Source organism: Carassius carassius, chromosome 24 (assembly GCF_963082965.1).
Source record: "Carassius carassius chromosome 24, fCarCar2.1, whole genome shotgun sequence".
Classification (NCBI taxonomy): Eukaryota; Metazoa; Chordata; class Actinopteri; order Cypriniformes; family Cyprinidae; genus Carassius; species Carassius carassius.
In genome coordinates, this window is record NC_081778.1 from 20,057,894 (window position 1) to 20,081,027 (window position 23,134).

At 38.6% G+C, this 23,134-nt stretch overlaps 2 protein-coding genes across 2 annotated transcripts in view; both read left to right on the forward strand.

Moving 5' to 3' along the window:
- LOC132103114 (atrial natriuretic peptide receptor 1-like) overlaps window positions 1-3,719 on the forward strand; it is a 41,591-nt gene extending 37,872 nt beyond the window's left edge. The window contains exons 20-22 of the mRNA XM_059507956.1: window positions 238-412; window positions 629-727; window positions 2,421-3,719. Coding sequence (XP_059363939.1) covers window positions 238-412; window positions 629-727; window positions 2,421-2,569 — 423 coding nt within the window. The 3' untranslated portion in view covers window positions 2,570-3,719. The remainder of the gene's footprint in view (window positions 1-237; window positions 413-628; window positions 728-2,420) is intronic.
- A 2,515-nt stretch (window positions 3,720-6,234) lies between these two features.
- LOC132103115 (GON-4-like protein) lies at window positions 6,235-23,036 on the forward strand. Its single transcript, XM_059507957.1, has 31 exons — window positions 6,235-6,379; window positions 6,901-7,148; window positions 7,239-7,328; window positions 7,465-7,706; window positions 7,881-7,955; window positions 8,087-8,137; window positions 8,234-8,284; window positions 8,386-8,484; window positions 8,931-9,041; window positions 9,148-9,321; window positions 9,405-9,624; window positions 10,680-10,781; window positions 10,868-10,908; window positions 10,979-11,091; window positions 13,790-13,991; window positions 14,521-14,607; window positions 15,091-15,265; window positions 15,371-15,521; window positions 15,906-16,056; window positions 16,395-16,511; window positions 16,690-18,495; window positions 18,933-19,227; window positions 19,336-19,499; window positions 19,599-19,796; window positions 19,915-20,058; window positions 20,702-21,007; window positions 21,085-21,195; window positions 21,360-21,534; window positions 22,248-22,521; window positions 22,613-22,715; window positions 22,800-23,036. The coding sequence occupies exons 2-31, from the start codon at window positions 6,920-6,922 to the stop codon at window positions 22,911-22,913; spliced, it is 6,171 nt and encodes a 2,056-aa protein (XP_059363940.1). The 5' UTR covers window positions 6,235-6,379; window positions 6,901-6,919; the 3' UTR covers window positions 22,914-23,036.
- The last annotated feature ends 98 nt before the right edge of the window (window positions 23,037-23,134 follow it).

A 23,134-nucleotide genomic window follows, 5' to 3' on the forward strand; every position in this document is an offset into this window, starting at 1 on the left:
TAATTCAAAGGGTCATGATCCATGAAGTATTGATTGAGAAGAAAAAATTAATGTTCAATATGTTAATAAATCTTGTATGAAAACGAATAGAAAAATGCGTATTTTCATACCCCTTAATGTTCATTTAACTCTCTTTAAAGCATTTACTGTATTTAATATGAAACATCTTCTTTGTTTGTGCCGAGAAGAATCATTAACTAATTAATGCTGTGGTGGTTTTGTTTCTTATTGGCTCAGGTGGAGACAATAGGTGATGCCTACATGGTGGTTTCAGGATTGCCGGTACGGAATGGGAAACTGCACAGTCATGAGATTGCACGCATGTCCCTTGCTCTGTTGGAGGCTGTCAAAACATTTAAGATTCGCCACCGACCTGATGAGCAGCTCAAATTACGAATCGGCATTCACAGTGGTAGGAATGATAGCTTCAAAGCTTACTTAATTTGAACTAGACTTTTTAACATACTAATTTTTAATTAGCAGAAACTGACAGGGATTCTTCTGGTTGTAACGAGCTTTGTTAATCTGTACACTCCGTACAGATGTACTTTTCAAACTCTCCCACAGAATAGAACATTTTTATATTAGCATGCATCATTTTGAACAGCATTTCCCATGTGTGTTTCAGGTCCTGTGTGTGCAGGTGTAGTTGGGCTGAAAATGCCTCGGTACTGTCTTTTTGGAGATACAGTGAACACATCTTCTCGTATGGAGTCGAATGGAGAACGTAAGAACCCACTGTTCCCAATCCCACCAAATAGCAACTTGCTTATAACCATAAAGACTGTAAAGTTCAAGAGTTCAGGTCAGTTTTTACAGGGTTAGTGGTTTGAGCATGACTCTATAATAGAGTATAAGTTATGGTATAGCATACAAGGTATAAGACAAGAACTGAGGCAGCACTTGGTGTGTTTCATTTCAATTCGAGATTTGGGATAGAAAAGAAAAATTTCAATCAGTGTATTGGTTTTTTATAATTTTATTCCTAAATTATCTTTTTTGGACATCTGCTTCAATATTTGAACACAGAGCTGCTTCTTCAGATGTTGCATTATCAACACCAGTTTTCCATAATGAAATTTACAATCATTCACGAAGCAAAAATAAATAATGAATAATAATGCTAAAAAAATTGATGAAAAGATTCCATTGTATTTCACATTTAATCACCTATTTCCCCATATAATTGCTGCCAGATAAATGAGAACTATCAGTGTTAGATAATGCTTGACAAAAGCAAAACAAATTGCAATCAGGAAAGGAATGAATTGTAAGCATTTCTAATCTATTTATCACAGGAGAAGATTAACATATACAGTACTGTGCAAAAGTCTTAGGCCATTAGTATTTTGACCAACAACAAAAATATATATATTTTAAGCCAGTTATTTCTATATCTTGCTGTAGTGTGTCAGTAGGAAATATCAGTTTACCATTCCAAGCATTCCTTTTGCCATTAATTGTAGTACTCTAGTGAGATTTTTATGTGCACAGCGCTCCTGCTCTGGTCTGATCATCTGGGTTTACATGAAGAAACAGAAAAAACTGAGACAGTCTACATCCAGAATAACTGTGGCAACGTCTACAAAACACTTGAAGAAACCTACCTCCAAAGCTACCGGAAAAACTATGTGCAAGTGTACCTAGGACAAAGGTTGTTTTAAACAAAAAGGGTTGTCACACCAAGTGTTGATTTGATTTAGTTAATAGAAGTTAATTGATAAATAAAATGTATTTATGACATTATTTTTGAAAGGATCCTCACTTTACAGCATGTTTACACAAGTGCCTAAAACTTTTCACAGTACTGTTGCTTTGCAGGGAAGGTTTCTTCAAGCATCTTGGAGATGTTGCCACAGTTCTTCTGGGTTTAGCCTGTCTGAGTTTTTTCTGTTTCTTCATGTCATTCCAGACAGGCTGAATGACAGTGAGATAGATCTCTATGTGTAGCGTTGGCTGTTGTCAGATTCCTTGTGCATACAAAGATCTCCCTGGATTATTACAATTAATGGCAAAAGGAATGCTTTAAAATGCAAACTGACACTACAGCAAGAGATAGAAATAACTGACTTAAAACCATTTTTTGTTGGTGAAAATACTAGTGGCCTTGGTCTTTTGCACAGTACTGTATATCTGCCCAGACCATCACAATCCTGACTGAAACGCTGTACTATAGGAATGCACATAAGAGCCACAGTGTACAGTACAATATTATATTACAATAACAATATTATACAAATAGTGCTAAACTAACACTGTGTGTGCCAATAAAAATTATTGGCCTGCTTGTATGGAAAGTACATGCTTAAATCATGTTTGCCAACACACATTAGTTAACCCAGTGAAGTAAGATGTGCGAACGCAACTAATCAGGATTTATACAGTAACACTGTAATCATTCACACGCTGTTTTCCTGCAGCTCTGAAGATTCATGTGTCATCTGCCACTCGAGATGTGCTGCAGGAGTTCAACTGCTTCCAGCTGGAGCTGAGAGGAGATGTGGAGATGAAGGGAAAAGGGAAGATGAAGACCTACTGGCTTCTGGGGGAAATAAACAACAGTGATTGAGATGGTGGGGAGAGAGAGAGCAAAAAAGCTCCATGGGACCAATAAACACACACTGACTCTAGTCAAACGCATCCACAGGAAAACCAAGCAAGACTGTTCTGTTGACCAAATGCACACGTACATAATCTTGTACAGCATTGGATGATGTCTGATCTTGTATATATGTACTTTAAGATGTTTAAGATGTAAACTATAAGAACACCAGCTGCAGCTGTAAATGGAGTGAAGGATGAGTGATTGAATATCATCCCCTGGTGGATAAGTAGCAGCACTGCTGGCTTAAAATATATTAGGTTTAATAAACATAACTTCCAGGATGAGTGTAAGAAAAGACATGTAAATATTAAATATAAAGAAGTATATCGATTTTAGTTCACCAAAAAAATCTCTTGGCTTTCATAAATCAAATGTTTTGAAGACAAACATTAATCACTTACTATTTTGTCATTTATTTCTCTTGAATGATATTTAAAAATTCTTCTATTCCAATTTTTTTCTTTTTTTTTCCCCCCAGTCAGACTCTTGCACTCATATTCTGCAAATTGTTTCTCAAGCCATCTAGATACATTAATCTCTGGATCATCTCCCAGATGTTTCTGCTGAATGAGAAGGGCTCCATTTTTGAGAGACAGTTGTTATTAATAGTTTTTGGTGTGATTGAAGGAACATTGTTGTGAGCCACACAGACCTAAAGCACATTTAACAAAGCATAGATAATCCATAAAAACAAAACCAAACTCCTTAAATTTTTAAGTTTGAACTTAGATCTTTTGCCCAGCTGTTTGCCCGTTACACTTGCAAAGCCTATTGGTATGTTTCATGAGACATTAATGACACTTTTTGATTTGACAAATAAGAAGCACTTTGCCTTTTTATTATTTTACATGCTTGTATATTTCCCTGTGTTTCTGTTCCTGCAGGACAGTTTTACTTGATTTCCATGCCTTCGTCAGTCAGTAAAGCAGTGTAACGGTACTTTGCATAGTGCTTGAGTAATAATACATCTGGCAAGATAGTTATAGGAGCCAGCAGACTATTTGCTGCATACAGTCTCTTTCTAAATTACTCACATAAGGTCACGACTACACTGCAGCACATTCATACAGACCCTGACATTATTTTCTTACTGCAATCGAGATCTGAATCCACGTATAGTCATATTTAATTTCTCACTGTTCTCTTGAGAGCCTGCACACTTCAGTTACCTGCTTTACACTTCAATTACTTTCAACCACCTTGAAATCTCACTGATTTTAGATTTTAGTCATTCCCTTGAGCACTTAAAGGTGACAGTATTATTAGTTATAAAAGAGTTATAAAACGGATCCTGATTGATCATTGCATTAAGGACACACATAACATAAATATTGCCATGTCATATAATTTGAAGCCCCATTTAATTCTCATTGCACCCATTATAGTGTTAGAAGCACAGTTGGCATTTAAACTTCATTGTTATATTATGAAGTTATGAAAGGAAAGGCTTAAGTTTATTTTCTGCTCAAATTTTTTCTTTGATTACCAATGTTGTGTTGTATTCACCATTATTATTTTTAATTTAGAATTAATTTTAGCACTACAGACTTGGAAGAGGAAAACACTTCGCTTTATCTTTTAATGATTCATTTCTCACAATTTCTTGCTCAAGCTAAATCTGTTCCTTAATATACATAATAACAGTGTACATAATGAGTCATTTTATTTATATGATTAAAATATGGTACTCATTCATGTATTTGAATATACACGTTTAATGGCAATGAATCAACATATCAGACAGTGTGTAAAGTGTACCATTTATCTGCATACTAAACAATACAAATATGACCAAACTAAACCAACACTCTTAAAAATAAAGGTTCCGGAAAGTTTCAAATGCACAAAAGGTTCTTTATAGTGAAAAAAGGAGCTTTAGATTATTAGAATGCTCCTCACACTAAGAATAAACAAATGATTCTTTGAAGAACCATTCACTGAAAGTTTGTTCTACAATATGACATTTATACATTATATACATTTGTTTTATATATTGGAAAATGCTACAAGTGCATTTATACAAAGTCAAAATCACACGAGATATGATGGATGTCCGATCTAAGTGGTGTTTGTTGGTGACAGTTTCTTTGGAAAATGAGACCAGGGAGCCTTACGTAAACACTTTATCCATCCTTTTTGTAAGATTCCATAGCTGAGGTGAGCAGGTCTCACTCCTTCTGAATGGTTACATGATTGGATCTGCAGAGGAGCAGAGTCACACGAGGAACGCGCGGACAAAGTTTTCACCTTTCCAACTTGTAAGAAAGAATAAGCCTGGTTCTTTGGTTTCATAGGACCTTGCGTAGTTAAACAAGGCGCACGTTCTTCATTTCTGAGAAATTCCTGAAACCTGTTTTCCTCAAAAAACAATGATTCCCTTCTGCAAACGCACGGACTTTCACCAAGTGTCAGAAAGCCGTAAGGAGTGGTGATTTTGCTGAGATGAGGTAATGACATTGCAGCTCTGGTGGTCGGGTCTGACAAAACGTAAGTCTGGAGATCATCCATGAAGCTCAGGTCGTGCTCCCCTGTGAACGGGCAGCAGCCTGTGAGTGCTCGGACCAGCGAGGATGGGTGCGTGGACCGGGGAATCGTGTGCCGCCGTCCACTCCCGCCTCCAGCCTTCTTCCTGCCGCATCCCATGAGTATCTCCGGGCACAGTGAGGGGATGGTGAACTCTGGCACAGTGTCAGGTGTCACCACCAGATTCCAAAGAGGCATATGCCTCGTTGATGTCGGTTGAATCTCCCGAGCGCTTGCTTGCCAAGGTTTTTCTCGCGTAGCAGGTGCAAATTCTGCAAAATCACGAGCTGGTAGATTTCTGCCCATTGTTTACACCTGGCATGTAACTTTCAGGTTTAATTAATGGTTTCGCTGGTTGTTAAGGGCATTTTCATTGCAGTCCATTTATTTTAAGATTTTTCAGAGCTTTCGAAAGTCTTGCTCTGCTCCACTTCTGGACAAGAGCGAAATACTCAAGTGCCAATATACAGTCGACAAGAATAAACTCCTCCCTTTTTGATGACAAAATTAAAAAGAGACTTAGGCAATATCAAATTTCATATAGGCTATATAAAGTTAACATTTTCTCTGTAAATGTGCAAAGCAATAGAAAACTATGTAGGCTATCTGTTACTTTTAATATGCTAGCCTAGTATAAGGAAAGATGAAGATCATTCAGGCTACTGTATGTTCTCTAACGAAAAGAAAATAATTAAGATAGACCGAAAAGTCTCTGTTTGTATAATTATTGTATTTTATTTTATTTTGTTTAATTTAATAAAAATTTTATTTTCACTCCCTGACTGTAGGCTATCGATGTAAAATAAAACATAATAATAAAAAATGTAGTTTTTTATAGCATAAATAGACTCACAGTCCGACAGCAGTCATAAAAACATATAATTGTGCCTAGAATAAAAAATGAGGAAGCATATCAGACGTTACAGATAATAGAAATATAAACGTTCATCATTGTCATTTTGAGGAGCTTTTTTCCATCGGGGAAGAAAATGTTTTGGCCGCCGTCGAAGCGCCATATTTTTAGCTTCTTTTCTTTCCCCTCGCAAAACGCTTGTCAGATTATTAATCTAATCGAATGTATAAACTATTGAAATATTGTGGTTGTGTGCACCTCTACGGAGGCGAGGGAATGGTTTGTCATCGCCTGTGTTTGTCAGGGAAGGAAATGAGCGCAACACCCGCCGTTTGTTGTGAAGCGGCGGGCTAATGTGAATTAGAAAACTACCGATGGCCTCAAACACTTGTTCGTGGGTAAGAGGATATTACATGATATTACATTACATGATAAAATGTGAACATAGCAAATAACGTCCTTCCGTGTCAAATATTAACTGTTTCCAAGTGGTATGTATTATTTAGGGGCGCAATGCTAACTTCAGTTAGCCAATAAGCTAACATATGTAGAAACAAACATACAAATTCACTGTTTGTGATTTCCATCTCTCTATGCTTGGTTAACAGTGACTTATAAATAAAAAAATGCTTATACTGTTCTTTTACACCAGAAAAACATTCACTGAATATAAACGAAACACTGCTGTATTTATAATTTATTACTTTCATTAATTGGCTCTGTTCCATACTAGTGAACTGTCTAGGCTTGGTTTTGAGACATAACCAGAAAGAATGTTGTACTGTTAGTTTTGTTTATCTGACTCTTAATTAATTATCATTATTATTTTCATAATTGCTTGAATACATACTTTAGAGGATTAACTTTGTTGCAAGACGTTAGTTTGTTTCACTAGGTTTTTTTTTACCTGTCTTTTCAGGCTCAGAGACAGATTGAACATGGGTTGGAAACGCAAGTCTTCTTCTTCAGAACCACAACCGAATCCCGCCAAAGCACCTAAGAGAGAATCTATCAGCAGATCTCCTTTCTCTCTCAAACTCTCTTCTAGTTCACGGAGGACAAAGGTCTCTACCCCCACTAAGAACAAAAGCTGGACCTCAATCCAGACACTGTCTCCAGACAAACATTTCCATCAGTCCATTTGCCATGAGCAGGACTCCAGTGCAGGTAGTGTAGAAACAAGCAGTATTACTTGATTGAAGTTTAGAGCAGAGCTTGATATTTGGTTATTTCCTGTGTGTGTCGGCCATGATTAAGATGACAGTGGCAGTGTACAGTCCTCCACTCCAATTTCATCCCCACTACAGTCAGAGGAGGATGCAGAGCTGGGTCTGGTCATCACTGTGGGTGAGTCAGACCATTTAGCCTTGCCATTAACCACTCTTCATTTAATTATGTTGCTTTCTATCTAAGATAAACAGCACTATTGAATTGAGTTGTTTTCCAATGTCTGATTGAAGTCTTATTGCTTGTCAACCTTTAGATGAGGACAGGTGTGAAGGGGAGGAGTGGCTAAAGAAACAGTATGGAGTGAATGTAAAGAAGAGTGAAATGACTCAGGTGGAAGGAGAGATCCCTGAGAAGAATGGAGATCTGGAGAAGACTACAGAAGAGCTTGAGGAAGACGATGAGAGTGAGGAAGAGCTGAGGAAGCTGGACAGAGATTTAACGCTCAAATCCAAAAAGCTCAAGCTCTCCTCTGTCAACGTTCGTAACATCATCCACGTGAGTCTGATTTCAAGTCCTTTAGTTTTTATGCATGTGTTCTTGAGACATTGAACAAATTATCTTGTAGTAATTAATCAATGAACCTTCAGGAAAAATAACATCATTATAAGGAAATTTTACCATCAAATCAGTAGTAGTTTTTTAACAAATAATTTTTTTGTTGGACCTCAGGAGGTGGTAACCAATGAGCATGTTGTGGCCATGATGAAAGCTGCTATAAGAGAGACACAAGATATGCCCATGTTTGTAAGTTCCACCTCTATTTTACTCTTATAGTGGATGTCCATTTGAAAATTGTAATTTTATTTATGTAATATTGTTCATTTATGTTTATTTATTACATTTGATTTATTATATGTATGTCCTGTTTTATGTAGGAGCCTAAAATGACCCGTTCTAAGCTCAAAGAAGTTGTTGAGAAAGGGGTGGTGAGTGTGATTTATTAATATTTTTCTTATGAGAGAAAAATGGTTTTGAAAATTTCTTACATGTGAGGGTGTTGATTTTTTTTTTTTTTTTTTAAGGGGATGGGCAATTGGGACATCTCTCCAATAAAGAAGCCAAGTGAGATTAAGGTATCAGATTATGATGTATCACCTTTGAGAATTTGTATTGTTTTGGGGGGGGGTTTTGGTTGATGTTCACTGCTAATCGGTAAATGGGACTCTCTCCTTAGCCACCCCAGTTTGTGGACATTCCCCTGCAAGAAGAGGAGGACTCCTCTGATGAAGAGTATTGTCCCGATGAAGATGAGGAAGATGAAACCGCTGAGGAGGTGCATATCACAAACACAATATATCATACTTATTAAAAAATATATATGTACTGGTAAATAGGACTTTTTTATTTAAATTATTTATTTGAATTGTATAAATATCATACACTACCTTTGAAAATATTAAATAAGAAATTCATACTTTTATTCAAAGAGAATAAGAATTGTATTTGTCAAATGTTCAATATCAATTTAAAATAATGATCTTTTTTTGTTAGAGGTCCATTTATAATACTTTTTTTTTTTTTTGCAACTTTTCCCTCTTTTTGGCCGATAGAATTTAACTGTCCATTTTTTATGCCTTTTAAGAATGCCCCTTTCACATGTGAAATTAAAAGGGATTTACACAAGCTGTTGTTTAATAATCACTTGTTTAATACTACCCTATTCTACAGTAACAGCCTCTTGACTGATTTCTTAAAGAATATATTTGAATTTTCTCTCAGACGTTTTTGGAGAGTGATGTGGAGAGCACAGCCTCCTCTCCACGTGGCAGCAGACGTTCTACCTCTCATACGCCTCGCCAATGTGATGATGCCAGCAACAGCCCCAGACTGGTACTTTACATAGTATTATGATCACATACACACTCATATTTCATTATTTTTGCACATTGTTCAAAGTTTAATTCTCTTTTTTTCCTCCTCATCTTTGTCACAAAAGCCCAAGCTCTCCAGGCACTTGAGAGTTGAAGCAGTGCCTATGGGTCCTCCTGCTCCACCTCCTCAATCCTGTGGCATCTCACGGTCCCTTAGGGCCCCTGACCCCTTCATTGAGAAACTACATGCTGTGGATAAAGAACTTGAACTCAGTCCTCTCTGCATGGAGCCTTACCAGGTACCAGATCACACAGACTCAAAAATCTTTTTGTCTAGTTTATTTGGTTCTCTCTCTAAAATGTATCTGCCTGTCTGCCAAAGGCTTTGAACAGTGGTGGCGGAGGGCAGCTGAATGACAGTCTGGTAGCTTGTCGTACTCGGTCAAAACGTCCACTGAGGGACGTTCCTTTAGATCAGCTGGAGGCAGAGCTCTGTGCACCGGACATCACGCCAGACATGTATGATAACGTCTCCACACCAGAGGACCCTGAATGGACACAATGGCTGCAGGGACTCATGACCTCTAATCTGGACAATGAAGGTTAGGAGGTGTAGCGTCTACTGCACATGATGTTCACAAAAAGATTATATTTCATTATATTATATATAAATATTATTATATTTAATTTGCTTTTATTTCTGTTAATATTGTAATCATGATTAAATCATAAATACATTCATTAATTTGAGTAGTATTTACTTTAAAAGTCTGTATAATTTTTGTGAAGTGTTCGGTACTTATTTACATGCAGACCAAAGTTTTTAGACAAGTTCTTACAAGTTAGAAGAAACTGTACTCTTAAAACTATTTTGAACATTACCCAAATAATAAATATTTAGCAAGGATGCATTAAATTGAAAAGTGAAAGTATATACTTTTGCATTTTTACTAAAGATAGAAAAATAAATAATTGCTATTCTTTTGAACATTCTATTGAAAATGATACTTTGGTTTTTACAAAAATATGAAGCTGTACAACTGTTTTCAACATTGATGATAATAGAACACTTTTCTTAAACACCAAATCGGCATATTAGAATGATTTCTGAACGATCATGTGACACTAAAGACCGGAGTAATGGCTGCTGAAAATTCAGCTTAATAAATTTGTTTTTTAAAATGGAAAACAGTCGTTATAAATTGTAATAATAGTTCACCTATTACTGTTTTTTACTGATTTTTGAAATAATAAATGCAGACTTTGTGACCATAAGATTTCTTTCCCCTAACCTTTGAATGGTAGTGTATTTGATATTATTTGGGGCTGTTTTTGACACCTCTTATTGTTGTGTACTGGCCTGGGCTGAACCAGTGAACCTCCAAGTGTGATCGTGTACTTTAAACAAATCACTGTCATGCCTGTTGCACACAGATGCTGTCAAAGCACTTTTCTTAAATGTCTTAATGGCTTCCTCTGGGTGTGAGTCTAGTTTAATGTGTGTGTGTGCCAGCGGTTAAATACTACCTCTGCTTTTTCCACTCATGTTTTTCATCCCCTGACCTTTTCCCCAATTTCCTCTCAGCATCACTGCTTAAGGTGTGTTCACACACATAACAGATACAGTTCTTCTGACGATTCTCTCTCTGTATTTCAGAAGAGGCTGATGAAGATGATGACCCTGAATATAACTTTTTAGATGATTTAGACGAGCCAGATTTGGAGGATTATCGAAATGATCGTGCTGTCCGTATCACAAGTGAGTTTTTGTACAGGTTGTAGATTGGATAAAACACTCAGTTTTAAGTATTTGCTTTAAGTAATGATTTCATCTCTCTTTTGCAGAGAAGGAAGTCAATGAGCTCATGGAAGAGCTATTTGAGACAGTAAGAGGACTTAACACTAACAGAAACTAAATCCAGTCACTCCTCACTCATTTTCCCTCCTATTTTATAGTTCCATGATGAGTTGGCTGCCAAAGAACAAAATGAGGAAGGTCATGAAGAAGAAGAGGAACGTGATGAGGAGGTCAATGATACGCCACAATTCAATGTCCCTCAAGCCATTAGGTAACATACCCCTCCCCCCAGCCCATGTCAAGGAATCAACAGTAAGGTTTTATTTTTATAGGATAGGTATTCTAGGAACATTCATTTCCACTGGCTCATCGTTTTTATGTGTGTTTATATACTTAAATTCATATATATATATATATATATATGTATGTATGTATGTATGTATGTATGTGTGTGTGTGTGTGTGTATGTATGTTTTGTTTAAACACATTTAATTTTCATTTTATTATAATTTTTTTTTTACTTATTTGTAACTGTATAATATATTTTTACATTTATTATTTAATGTTTGAAATATAGTTGGAAATTATATATTTTTTTGTATTACTAATATATTGTTATATTATGATTATTGTAATATTATGCACCATTTTTTCACATATGTAATTTTTCCCATACTTTTAAAGGAGCATATCTCTGATAACTATATACATACAGTACAGACTAAAAGTTTGGACACACCTTCTCATTCAAAGAGTTTTCTTTATTTTCATGACTATGAAAATTGTAGATTCACACTGAAGGCATCAAAACTATGAATTAACACACGTGGAATTATATACATAACAAAAAAGTGTGAAAAAACTGAAAATATGTCATATTGTAGGTTCTTCAAAGTAGCCACCTTTTGCTTTGATTACTGCTTTGCACACTCTTGGCATTCTCTTGATGAGCTTCAAGAGGTAGTCACCTGAAATGGTGTAGAGTTCCCCGAGAGATGCTTAGCACTTGTTGGCCCTTTTGCCTTCTGTCTGCGGTCCAGCTCACCCCTAAACCATCTCGAGAGAGAGAGAGAGAGAGAGAGAGAGAGAGTGACTATTTTCTTAAATATTTGTTTTCTTATTGTTGAGCCTGTATTTATTTAATTGCATGTGCATAAATGTTGCTATTAATTTTAATGTAAAGAAAGCCATATACAGTTGCGTTCGGATGAAACTCTATTTTCTTGTGCAAAATGCAAAGCAAAAAGACATGCTATTACATCCTCAAGTTGGGTCCTCCCTTTGGGACAGAGCAGCAGAGTAATGCTGTTGTCTGTTTGGGTAGGGAGGCAGATAAATGCTCTGAAGTGTCCCAATTGTTTCACTATAGACCCTGGACACGGAATGGACACAGCAGAGCTACATATACACATTCACTATAGTCTAAACACACTCTTTCCCCCATCCCCCTCCCACCACTGCTGTGTACTGTACAGGTGCAGGTCTGTACGTCACTGTAGACGTGCTGAAAAGATTTCACCTACGTGCGACATGCAGAATCCAAACACAGAGGCTTTAAATAGAGCTCATTTACTGGAAAACATAACCGCTACATGCACGTACGCGCGCACACACACACACACACAATCAAACCTCTGACACCTACTGAAAGGGCATCCCTTAAACTGTATGCCCTTTTTCTGATGTTATTATCATGAACAGTCCCTGTTTGAGGCCTTATTTAAAACCCATCATATCAAGCTTGTAACTTCTATGGTTTTTAAGAATGTATGTAATTAACAATCAATCAGTTAATTACAATCAGTACAAAACTATCTTGAGATGGACATCTCGCACACTGTTGCAGCTTATTATTTACCCTGAGAAGGGGTCATTACAGGTTGTAGTGTGTGTATGTGATCCACGTGCGTCGCTGTGTTCTGTGTGCAGACAGAGATGTGGTTGATGGGGGTTTTAAATGTTAACGAGGTACATTGACGTCTGTTCTGTATTTTCCACACTGAGAGTGAGTGTGTGTGCACAATGTCCCTGTAATGCTCATGCTCTAGGGTACAGAGGGTATAAGATGTTTGGTCTGTTTAATTTGCCAGTAATATTTGATGACTGACGTAACCGTGATTAGTTCTTTAATGAGTGTCATCATTTATGCTGAAGAAAATATACAAATCATTGAGTCATAATTCTGTTTTCTGTTGGTAATTCTATTATACAATTAGTATGTATGCAGCTGTCACAATTGAGCACTTTCATTTAGGTTTGGCTCCATTTTTATATGGAATGCCCATTTTTCTTGATCCTGTAAATTCTCTCTTGATAAAATCAACTCGCATTAATTTCTCCTAGAATTTCTTCACAATATGGAATTAAAATGAAAAGTAATTTATTTCATTAATTTTTGTATATTTATTCTTAATATATTTTTTAAATTCTGGTATGCTGTTGATAAATTGCTATCGTATGGCCTGTAACTGATAAATGGTGTATAATAAAATTTTACACTTGTTTTACAAATAAAAAATTATATATATGAATTGATACAAGTAAATTTGGGCATGAAATTGTGATAATGTATGAAATAATGGCTATTTACTATTAGATTTGATAAATATTAAATTGGAAAATTAAAGTGTTTTTAAACAATTAGTATTTGTAAAAATTAATTTGAAGTTGATTTTAAAGTGGTTAATTTACCTACAAAGGTAATCTAAATAAAAAGAATGAGGAAATGAGCATGTAGAGTTCAAGAGACAAAATCCAATAACAGCTGATAAAGTAAATTAGATATTCTTGTATATTGGCCAGTAACCTATAAGGTACTGATATATTATGTGTCCCTTATTGAGAATAATATTTTAGAAGTTTTATGTTTCATCAGAATGGCAGTTCAGCAGATTTTCTTGAACGTTTCTTGTGCACATATAAAAACATCCCTTAATCTCTATCGATTCACTGTTTCTATTTGTCATCAGGTTTGAGGAGCCATTGGCTCACATGTTGACTGCGTGCAGGCGGACAGTCAGAGAGCAGCTGGATGCTTTGCAGCAGCGACGGGAGAACCAGGTTCGGTTCACCCAGCATGCAACTGGGCCTGGCATGTTTCTTGTGCAGCCCACCTGTCCTCTGGTGGTCACGTCTCCTCAGAGAATACAACTGCAGCAGCAAATACAGCAAGTAAGAGAGTTTTAAACATCACAATGAACATGCTTAATTTACTTAATTTATCTTGGTCTCAAGGTCTGGGAAGTCATGGCCTAATGGTTAGAGAGTCGGACTCGCAATCGAAAGGTTGTGAGTTCGAGTCTCGGGCCGGCAGGAATTGTAGGTGGGGGGAGTGCATGTACAGTGCTCTCTCCACATTCAATAACACGACTTAGGTGTCCTTGAGCAAGGCACCTAACCCCCAACTGCTCCCCGGGCGCCGCAGCATAAATGGCTGCCCACTGCTCTGGGTGTGTGCTCACAGTGTGTGTGTGTGCGCACTTTGGATGGGTTAAAAGCAGAGCACGAATTCCGAGTATGGGTCACCATACTTGGCTGTATGTCACTTATAAATAAATAAAAATAAACCTAGTCTTTTGCCAAAATGCTGTTGCTCTTTATCTGAGTGTGATTTATTTAACACATAGGGGACACATCTTGTGTTATCTTGATATGATTTAATTTTGGTTTGAAATTTACCACCCCCCTCCCACCTCTGCAGCATGTCCAGTTACTGACACAGGTCAATATGCTGTGCAACCCAGTGAAGGCACTACAGAGTGAAGCTCAAACCACCAAACATTTCCTGGTAAGAAAATTTGGAATTAAACACACCAGTGTCTTTTTTTTTTTTTACAAAACAACAAAAGACTTTTTTTTAAGGCACAACAAAAGACTACTGAACATGTTTCAGAATTGACACATGGAAATAAAATGTTGTCTTGCTTGACAGATTTTTTTTTTTTTTTTTGCATGGTTATTGAAATTCAAAAAGTAGTACGGTTAGATTTTTACAAACATTTTCTTCCTTAATTTTGAGTTTTAAAGTGTCATTTTCCCCTTTATTTAGAGATTGTAATTTTTCAAGATGTTATGTTTTACATGAATCTATTTTTTGATACGTTCACAAGTACTGATGTATTATATACAAAATTTGTGCAGAGAATGTGATATGATAACAAAGTTTTAACATCTTTGACATCCCTTTATATATCAAAATCAAATGAGAACTTTCTCAAAAATTGAGATGTAATTTTACAATAATTGTTTGTTTCCTGTCCTGTGTTGACAGGGGGAGTTGCTGTCATTTGCAGAGCGGGCAGAGGAGGAGAGATCAATGGTTAATCCAGGTTTTAGAAGCATGTTTAGGGTGTGTAACTTGCAGTCCTCCCTCAACTTGTTGGAGGAGTTAAAGCAATGTCCTTCTCCTCTGTATCTTCCTCCCAAACCCATTCACCCAAACTCAGGTTAGGCATCTCATATGTATTTCAAATAACCCAGTTAATCAAATCAATTGCACATGCGTATATGTGTATGTATATGATGGATGTATGCTTGGTTTGTTTCTGTAGCTCATTCGTACCCGCTGCTTCCAGCTGGTCTTGCATGGTTGTTGGCCACACGCTCTGTGTTTCTGTACCCAGAGCTTCTTCCACACTGCAGGCTGGATCCAGTACTGCATCCCCCACGCAGCAAACATTCTTACACCAAAGGAGAAGACGGGTACAAATGGCTTTGACTCTCTACCCCATTTAGATTCAGTCATGGGAGTAAATGCTTTAATGTTTTAATCTATAAATAATTGAATTATCTATATATAGCATACCATCTAGTGTTTGTATATAATTTCACTTTTTAAAAACGTGTACACAATTTTTTTTTGTCTGAGAAGTTAAGATTCATCTTTTGCTTTCAAATGACTTACCAATAATACTGGAATTGGTCAGTGAAGAAAGAAATGTTAATATGGGTCTTTTGCAGAGTCGTGTTTCAAAACACACAATTTGTGGAGTTTGGACAAGTGACAACACCTAGTAAACACTAACCATACCTCCACCCAGTTTACCTTCTGCCTCTCTTTCATCCCCTGCTCTCATCTCTTTACAGTCTCTTAGTCTTGGGGTTAAAGCACTTTGCTCAAACAGAATTCCCATATCACCTTATAAGCCGCTATCTGATCCGGCCCAAGCGTCAGGAGCAGCTGCGTGTGCGTGTGAAGGACATGATGTCCCCCAGAGCCCCACCCAACATCATTAAGGTGATCTATCTGTTCATCATCTTCATATACACTAGTATTTGTGGTGTTGGACATTTGCCCCTAGTTTTCCCCAGTTTCTGTCATAATAAATACGAAGACGTATCGAATGGGTACAAAGACTATAGATATACAAAGACGGTTCACTCCTGTTATTTATGAATGGGAGAAACTGCAACTTGCAATTTGGCAGAATATGTCCCGCTTTCTAAATGAAAGCCAATCGCAGCTTGGTAAAGTTATTGCATCATTGCAGTGGCTGTTAGAAGTGCCTGTTCACATATAATCTTTGATGGGGGTTAAACGTTTTTATGACAATGTAATTTTGTTGTTTTTCTTAGTTTTACTGCCAGAATCGTGTGGTTCCTCCATTACCTGTGATGTGCAGACCTGTGGTGCCTGGAGAGGAGTGCCCTCCTGTGGAAAGAGAGCAAGACGTGATGCCCAACTGGTTGAAGGTATTACAACCTCAAACTATTACAACCTGAAGGTATTACAAGACCAGTGGTTCTCAACCTCAACCTACATGGCCCTCAACCTCAACCTTGAATGCCTTAAACTCACTAAAACCATTCTAAAATAATTTGATCCATCTGATTTTAAGTGCACTCCTGATGGTTTCAAAATTCTTTACAGAAAAGCTTGCCATACATCCATAGAGCAGTTTGTCAGAGCAGTTTACAGGGGACCTCCACCATCAAGTCTCCTACCCTTGTCTTCCCGAAAGGAACACGCTACCCACAGTTCCTCCCTAAAGGCGTCACTCTGCGTCTGCACCCTTCACAGAGACCAATTCGTGCTTCACAGCCCAAATCTCGACCTCTACGTGGTTTTGCCTGTCCTACTCTCACACCACTGGCTAAAGCGCCTCCATGTCCCACAGGTTCAGGAAATGTATTGACAAATGTGTCCACACCACTTCCAGCACATGGTGTAGTATTATTGACCCAAACTTCTATCACTCCTATAAATGGGGTGTTCCCATTGGTTCACCCCCATTTGACCCCTGCTCATGGGACTGTCCCACTGAGCACGTCTTGTCCTGTTAATTTCCAGTATGTTACTCCTGAATTGGGGGCTGGTAATCCGGCACACCCTCCTGCCAACTTGCCCCCCGCTGTAGTTCAGATACCCCAGTGTGATATCCCCCTACTTAGTACTGGAACAGTCAAGGCGTGTGGCATGCAGCAGATATCAAATAATCAGAAAAAACGTACCATACCTAGAAAACTTGCTCCTTTGAAACCAGCCCCCCGGTTACCCCAGCTATTGCCCCTGTCCTCTGGTAATATGAAAAACGTAAGCAGCCCTGCTGTCATTATGGACCAGCCAGTATGCATGAATGTCACACAGAAATTTCCATCAGATAACGTTGTTGTTATCAAAGCCCATGAAAATGCCGCCCCACACAGATTGGTCACATCTCCCTCTCAGGATCTTGTCATACAGTTAGTCCCTGGTACACAGGCCTTGGGACATTCCTCAAGTCCCTACACTGGAAAAAAGATGACGCAGAAGTCTGATTGTGTGATTTTGCAAACCATGAAGGATGGCACTCACATACAATATAGTGTGGAAAATGGTCAAAGGACTGGCTTCTCTCCTCTGACAGCAGCACCAGCAGAAGACAATTCTCAGTTTGTGCTGGTTCAAACCGTTTCATCTACAGGGGTTCCTCAGTTTGTACTTCTGCCTCAAGACTCCATCGTTCTGAACCAACCTGCTCTACTTCCTGCTGAAGGTGCACCAGGAAGTTTATCCCAGAAAACTGACATTCCTACTGGCTCCGTAATCCTAAATAACAAGGCTAGCACTGAAGTGCCTTTAAACATCATCACACCAGACACGTCATCGCCAATTGGAGGAGAAGATGCTGGGGAAAGAAAAGAGGATATTGAGGAAATGGTTGGAGACAGATGGGAAGAGGAAATGGCAGGCGCTTTGTTTGGTAGTCCTCTCCTGGCACTCTCAGAGTCCTCTTGCAGCCCTGACTCCAGTTCGACCAGCACGGACGGTGGTGATGAAGCTTCTGTGAGGGTGGAGATGAATTTTGTAGAGTGTCCTCCTGTCCAATCTGCCTCTGGCAAACAGGAAACACCAGGAGTGTGCGAACACGGCACTGGAGATGGGAGGGACCAACAGTCCAGCGGGGGAGAGACACAGAACCGTGGGAACAAGGAGGGACGGGGCGAGGAGAGGGAGAGTGGGGGAAATGAAGAACATGATGAAGATGAAGGCGAGAAGAGCGGTGATGGAGAAGGTGGCAGGAAAACGGATGGGGATGGAAGTGGCGACAAAGATAGGGAAGAGAAGGATGGAGATGGAGAGAAAGATGGAGATGAAGAAGAGGAGGATTTTGATGACCTCACACAGGATGAGGATGAAGAGGAAGTGATGTCATCAGCATCAGAGGAATCGGTGTTGTCCGTTCCAGAGCTTCAGGTTTGTCTAAATAAATTAAAACTAAAATACTAAAAATTCATATCAGTCATTTTAAATGCTACAAGTGAATTTAGGCATCACAGCATTAGAATATGCAGTATGAAAATACATAGTCATTTTGAGATTGCAAGGACACATTTAAATATGTTATTATAACACATTAAGTGTTTTTAAAGATTAGGTGAGTGTTAGATGACTACAAAGATAGAAATCTAAAAACAGATTAAATGATACATGCACAATTAATATATAACAGATACCAATAAATCAATCTTTAACCAATTTGGTACTGATATATAGTGCACTCATAAATGTGATGTGGAGTATTATGCTTGAATGCTTGAAATAAGTTCAGTAGACAAATATAAATGGAGTCATTTTAATCAATTTCTTTCTACAGTTTTATTAATTGGTTTCCTCTGTGTTCCCTTCGGTAGGAGACAATGGAGAAGTTGACCTGGTTGGCATCAGAGAGGAGGTTGTGCAGAGAGGGAGATTCTGAGGAGGACAATTCGCCCACTTCCCCAACATCCCCCAACTCCCCAAACTCCCAAAACTCCCCTGCGTCACAGAATTCGCAGGAGGAGAACTCAGAGGACGAGGATGATGGTGCGATGAAGGGTGATGAGATGGAAGCGGGGGAGGGAGAAGGTGGAAAGCTTCCTGAGGGAGAAGCACTGCCTGGTGATGACCCTCCACAGATCAGCGGGAGAGGAGGGGGGCGTGGAAGAGGTCAGCACAGCTTGTTTGTTTTCAGTGATGTTAAGTTGAATTGAGCTGTGGTTTGGTAAATTTTTCAATATGAAACATTCTGTTGATTCAGTTTATTGACTCTCACAGGCCGTGGTCGCCCACCCCCTCGTAGTCTGAAGCGTGTTCGACGCCAGGAACGAGGAAGTAAAGATGCCTCAAAGCTGCTCCTGTTGTACGATGACCACATCTTGGACAACGATCCAATGAGAGAGAGTAAAGATATGGCTTTTGCCCAGGCTTATCTCAACAGGGTCAGACCACTTGACTCACTAGCATCTCCTTTACATCGATTAGAAAAACAGTAATTGTTCCTGTCTCTCATCTTCCTTCCCTTTATTTTGCTGTTGTAGGTGCGTGAGGTCTTGCAAGACATTCCTGGTAAAGTGGAGGAGTTTTTAGGGCTGCTTTATGAGTTTGACGAGGCAGGGGAGAGTCGCAGTGTTGTAGAGTTGTTCTCCCAGCTGAAACTTCTGCTCAAAGACTGGCCTGAGCTCCTCAAGGACTTTGCTGCTTTCCTTTTACCTGAGCAAGCTCTGGAGTGTGGACTGGTAATTGCAATCATTTTACAGACAGAAAAGAGTACTGTGGAAATAAGTCATTTGATCAGTGTTGCTAAAAAAAAAAAGAAATCAAAACTATGTCTTATATATTCCGTCCCAACCCCAGTTTGAAGAACAGCAAGCCTTTGAGAGGAGTCGTCGGTTCCTGCGTCAGTTGGAGATCAGTTTTGGGGAGAATCCATCTCATTACCAGAAGATAGTGAGAGCGCTGCAGAGTGGAAGTCCTCTCAGTCCTGCTGGGATTGAAGAGGTATAGGATTCATTAATAAAATGAATTAGAACTTTATCAAAAAGTTGTAACATGTCTCTAGAACAGACATAAGTCAAAATAATCACTAAGTAAAGGTGTGACAAAATGTCTAATCTATGTGTTGCGCCAGGTTCACACGTACTCCATCTGCAGTGCGTATACCGTATGTGTCTCTCCTCTCTCTCAAACTGTGTCCTGTGTACTCACAAATCTCTCTATGCTCATGTACTAGATAATAATTATTTTCGCACCTTTCTATTTCTAACCTTTTCTGTTCACATATTTTACCGCATGCAGTGTGAACGTTATGATCCGTTAACATGGGCTCGGAAAAACCCGGTCTGCTCTGTTCTCGCACTACATTTAGGCACGCTGCATTCTGATTGGATCGAGAGGTCGGGCTGTGGAAAATCGTGCTATAAAGCGATTTAGAATTCGCGCACACTCAAATAGTAATTTTATGACAATTTAGATTAATCGCACAGCCCTAGAGTCCTATAGAAATACACAACCATTGTAAATGAATGTAGCATTAGTTGATATTATTGAATCACTTGTTTGTCTGTAACTTCACAGCAAATACTTAAAGTTTCTTAGACTGTTTGTTTTCCTAAATCCTGTTATTTCTGCTTTTGTAACTTAGCTCAAAGCACAGATGGCCACCCTTCTTAAAGGCCACACACACCTACAAGGAGAATTTTGGATGTTTTTTGATGAGATGCGTCCACCCCCAGCACGTCCTGGCCAGTTTGAAGAGGCAGTTTGGCCGGAGGACGTGGGCACTGGGACAGATGGAGAAGCGGGGACGAGTTTGGCCTCTAGAGGTGGTGTATGGGGAGGATTTGAGGAAGTCACTCTGCCTGATCTAGAGGAAGATGAAGAGTCTCACAAGATTCGACAGATCAGGAGCAGGAGGAGGAAAGAAATGCGCACACATGGCAACTACAAGGTGTCTTCATTTTGTTCATCCCAGTGAATTTGTTTCCCCCATTCTTGATAAGTTGTTAATCTCATGCTTTTTTTCAGGACTGTGATTGGCCTGAAAAAGATTGCTCATGTCCCTGTCATGACTCCGGCTATGAAGCCAAACATCGCAGGCATAAGAGGAAGGGATGCTTGCGTTGTAATGGCAACAAGGTGCTTGCTGTGCTCAGTTTTTGGTTTGACACAACAAAGCCTTGAAATATATGGATTGCCACAATTATTATAAGATGTTTTGATAGAGACTATGTTTCCTCAAAAATTGTTTTTCACATTGAGGAGGACTCCTAAATGTTTTTTATTTTGTTTTTTGTGATCAGGCCACTAATGGCTCCAAGGTACTGAAGAGTCGCGATTCTGCATTTCCGTCTGCGGATGCACAATCTGAAAGAGGAAGGGAGGAAAAGGAAGAAGAAAGAGTACAAGGGGAGGATGGAGAGGCAGAGAAAGAGGTTAAAGATGAGACTGGCAGTGGAACAAACAGTCCACATGATGGTATAGCATAATTTATTTCTGATTTACTTTTAGTTAGGTTTTTAATAATTATATATATATAATTGTATTTATTTTTTCCCAAAGAAATGAATGCTTTTATTCAGCAAAGATGTTAAACTGATCAAAACTGACAGGAAAGAGTTTTATAATCTTACAAAAGAGTGCCATTTCAAAAAATTCTGTATTTTTGTATCAAGGCTTTTGCAAACATAAGCAGCCCAACTGTTTTCAACGTTGATGATAGTCAGAAATGTTTCTTGAGCAACAAATCAGCATATTAGAAAGATTTCTGGAGGATCATGATGGACAATGTTGCCATCACAGAAATAAATCTAAATGTTAGAATATATTTAAAATAAAGAAACTGTAGCATTTAAAATGGTAATAATGTCCCAATATTGCTTTTATTTTTATTTTCAAATAATTGTATCTCGGCCAAATATTTTCCGATCATAATACACCATACATCTGTGGAAAGCTTATTTATTCAGCTTTCAGATGGTCTATACAACAAAATTTAGAAAAATTGACACTTAAGACCAGAATCATATATATATATATATAGAATATCGATTTATGTATTATATATACGGTAGTATAATATATATTTGTTTTAAAATGCAGGAGTGTTCATTGTCATATCTACAGTGTACTGACAGTTTACTGGAAACTCCTGATGTTAAAAAAAGAAATAATCTTTACCTGATTTGCAGATGGTGATAGGACTGTATGGGAGGGAGATGAGAGACCCACTTCCCCGGTCCTAGAGGAGCAGAAAATACAGAACAAACACGATGACAAGAAAAACGAAGAGGAGATGCATCATACAACTGCACTAAAGCACAGTAGGGATGAAGACGATTCAGCTGAATCAGGAGAGAGAGATGCCAGTCAGCAGAGCACACTGAGCCCAGTCTTAGACACACCTGTGTGTGCCAAAAACATCTCCCTCACTCCCAGTGGAGAGAGGGTCATTCTCTGGACTAGGTGAGCACAGCCATAGATCATGATGTGTTTTCGAGCATCGTCTGATGGTGCTTGTGTTTTACTTGGCCCTCTCTTATCATCTGATTCACAGGGAGGCAGATCGAGTGATCCTTACTGCCTGTCAGCAGCAGGGAGCCAATCAGAGCACCTTTCAGGCTGTGTCAGAGCAGCTCGGCAACAAAACAGCCAGCGAGGTACCAGAATTATAAAGATTCAGATCTTAGTAGCATTCTGGCATTCTTTTTTCCTTGCATTTTTTAACATCAGTGCCTCTGCAGGTTTCAAGGAGATTTCGGGACCTGATGCGTCTATTCCATACATCAGCATGTCAAGCCAGCTCGGAGGACGAGGCTGCCGAGCAGCAGTCTGCCACTGATGAGGAACAGGACTGAGCCCTGCAGTCATAAAAGGATCAGACTTTTCTCCATTCATATGAACTGCTGACTATGTGCATTAAAACACGGATTCAGTTCTTCTAGTTGGAGACTAGTCATGCACCTAAATCCTATGACTTGCACTTACACCTGTCAAAGGCGTATTTTAAGTATGGTGACAAAGGGTCAGAAGGTCTCTGTAACATATGAAGTATAACTCCACTAAATATGAAGGTGTT

Excerpts from the sequence above, each read along its gene's own strand:
- LOC132103115 (XM_059507957.1), top strand. The coding sequence starts at position 6,920 with ATGGGTTGGAAACGCAAGTCTTCTTCTTCAGAACCACAACCGAATCCC. Across the intron at positions 8,138-8,233 it reads AAGTTGTTGAGAAAGGGGTG|GGGATGGGCAATTGGGACAT; the intron begins GTGAGTGTGATT and ends TTTTTTTTTAAG. Across the intron at positions 10,909-10,978 it reads TGGAAGAGCTATTTGAGACA|TTCCATGATGAGTTGGCTGC; the intron begins GTAAGAGGACTT and ends CCTATTTTATAG.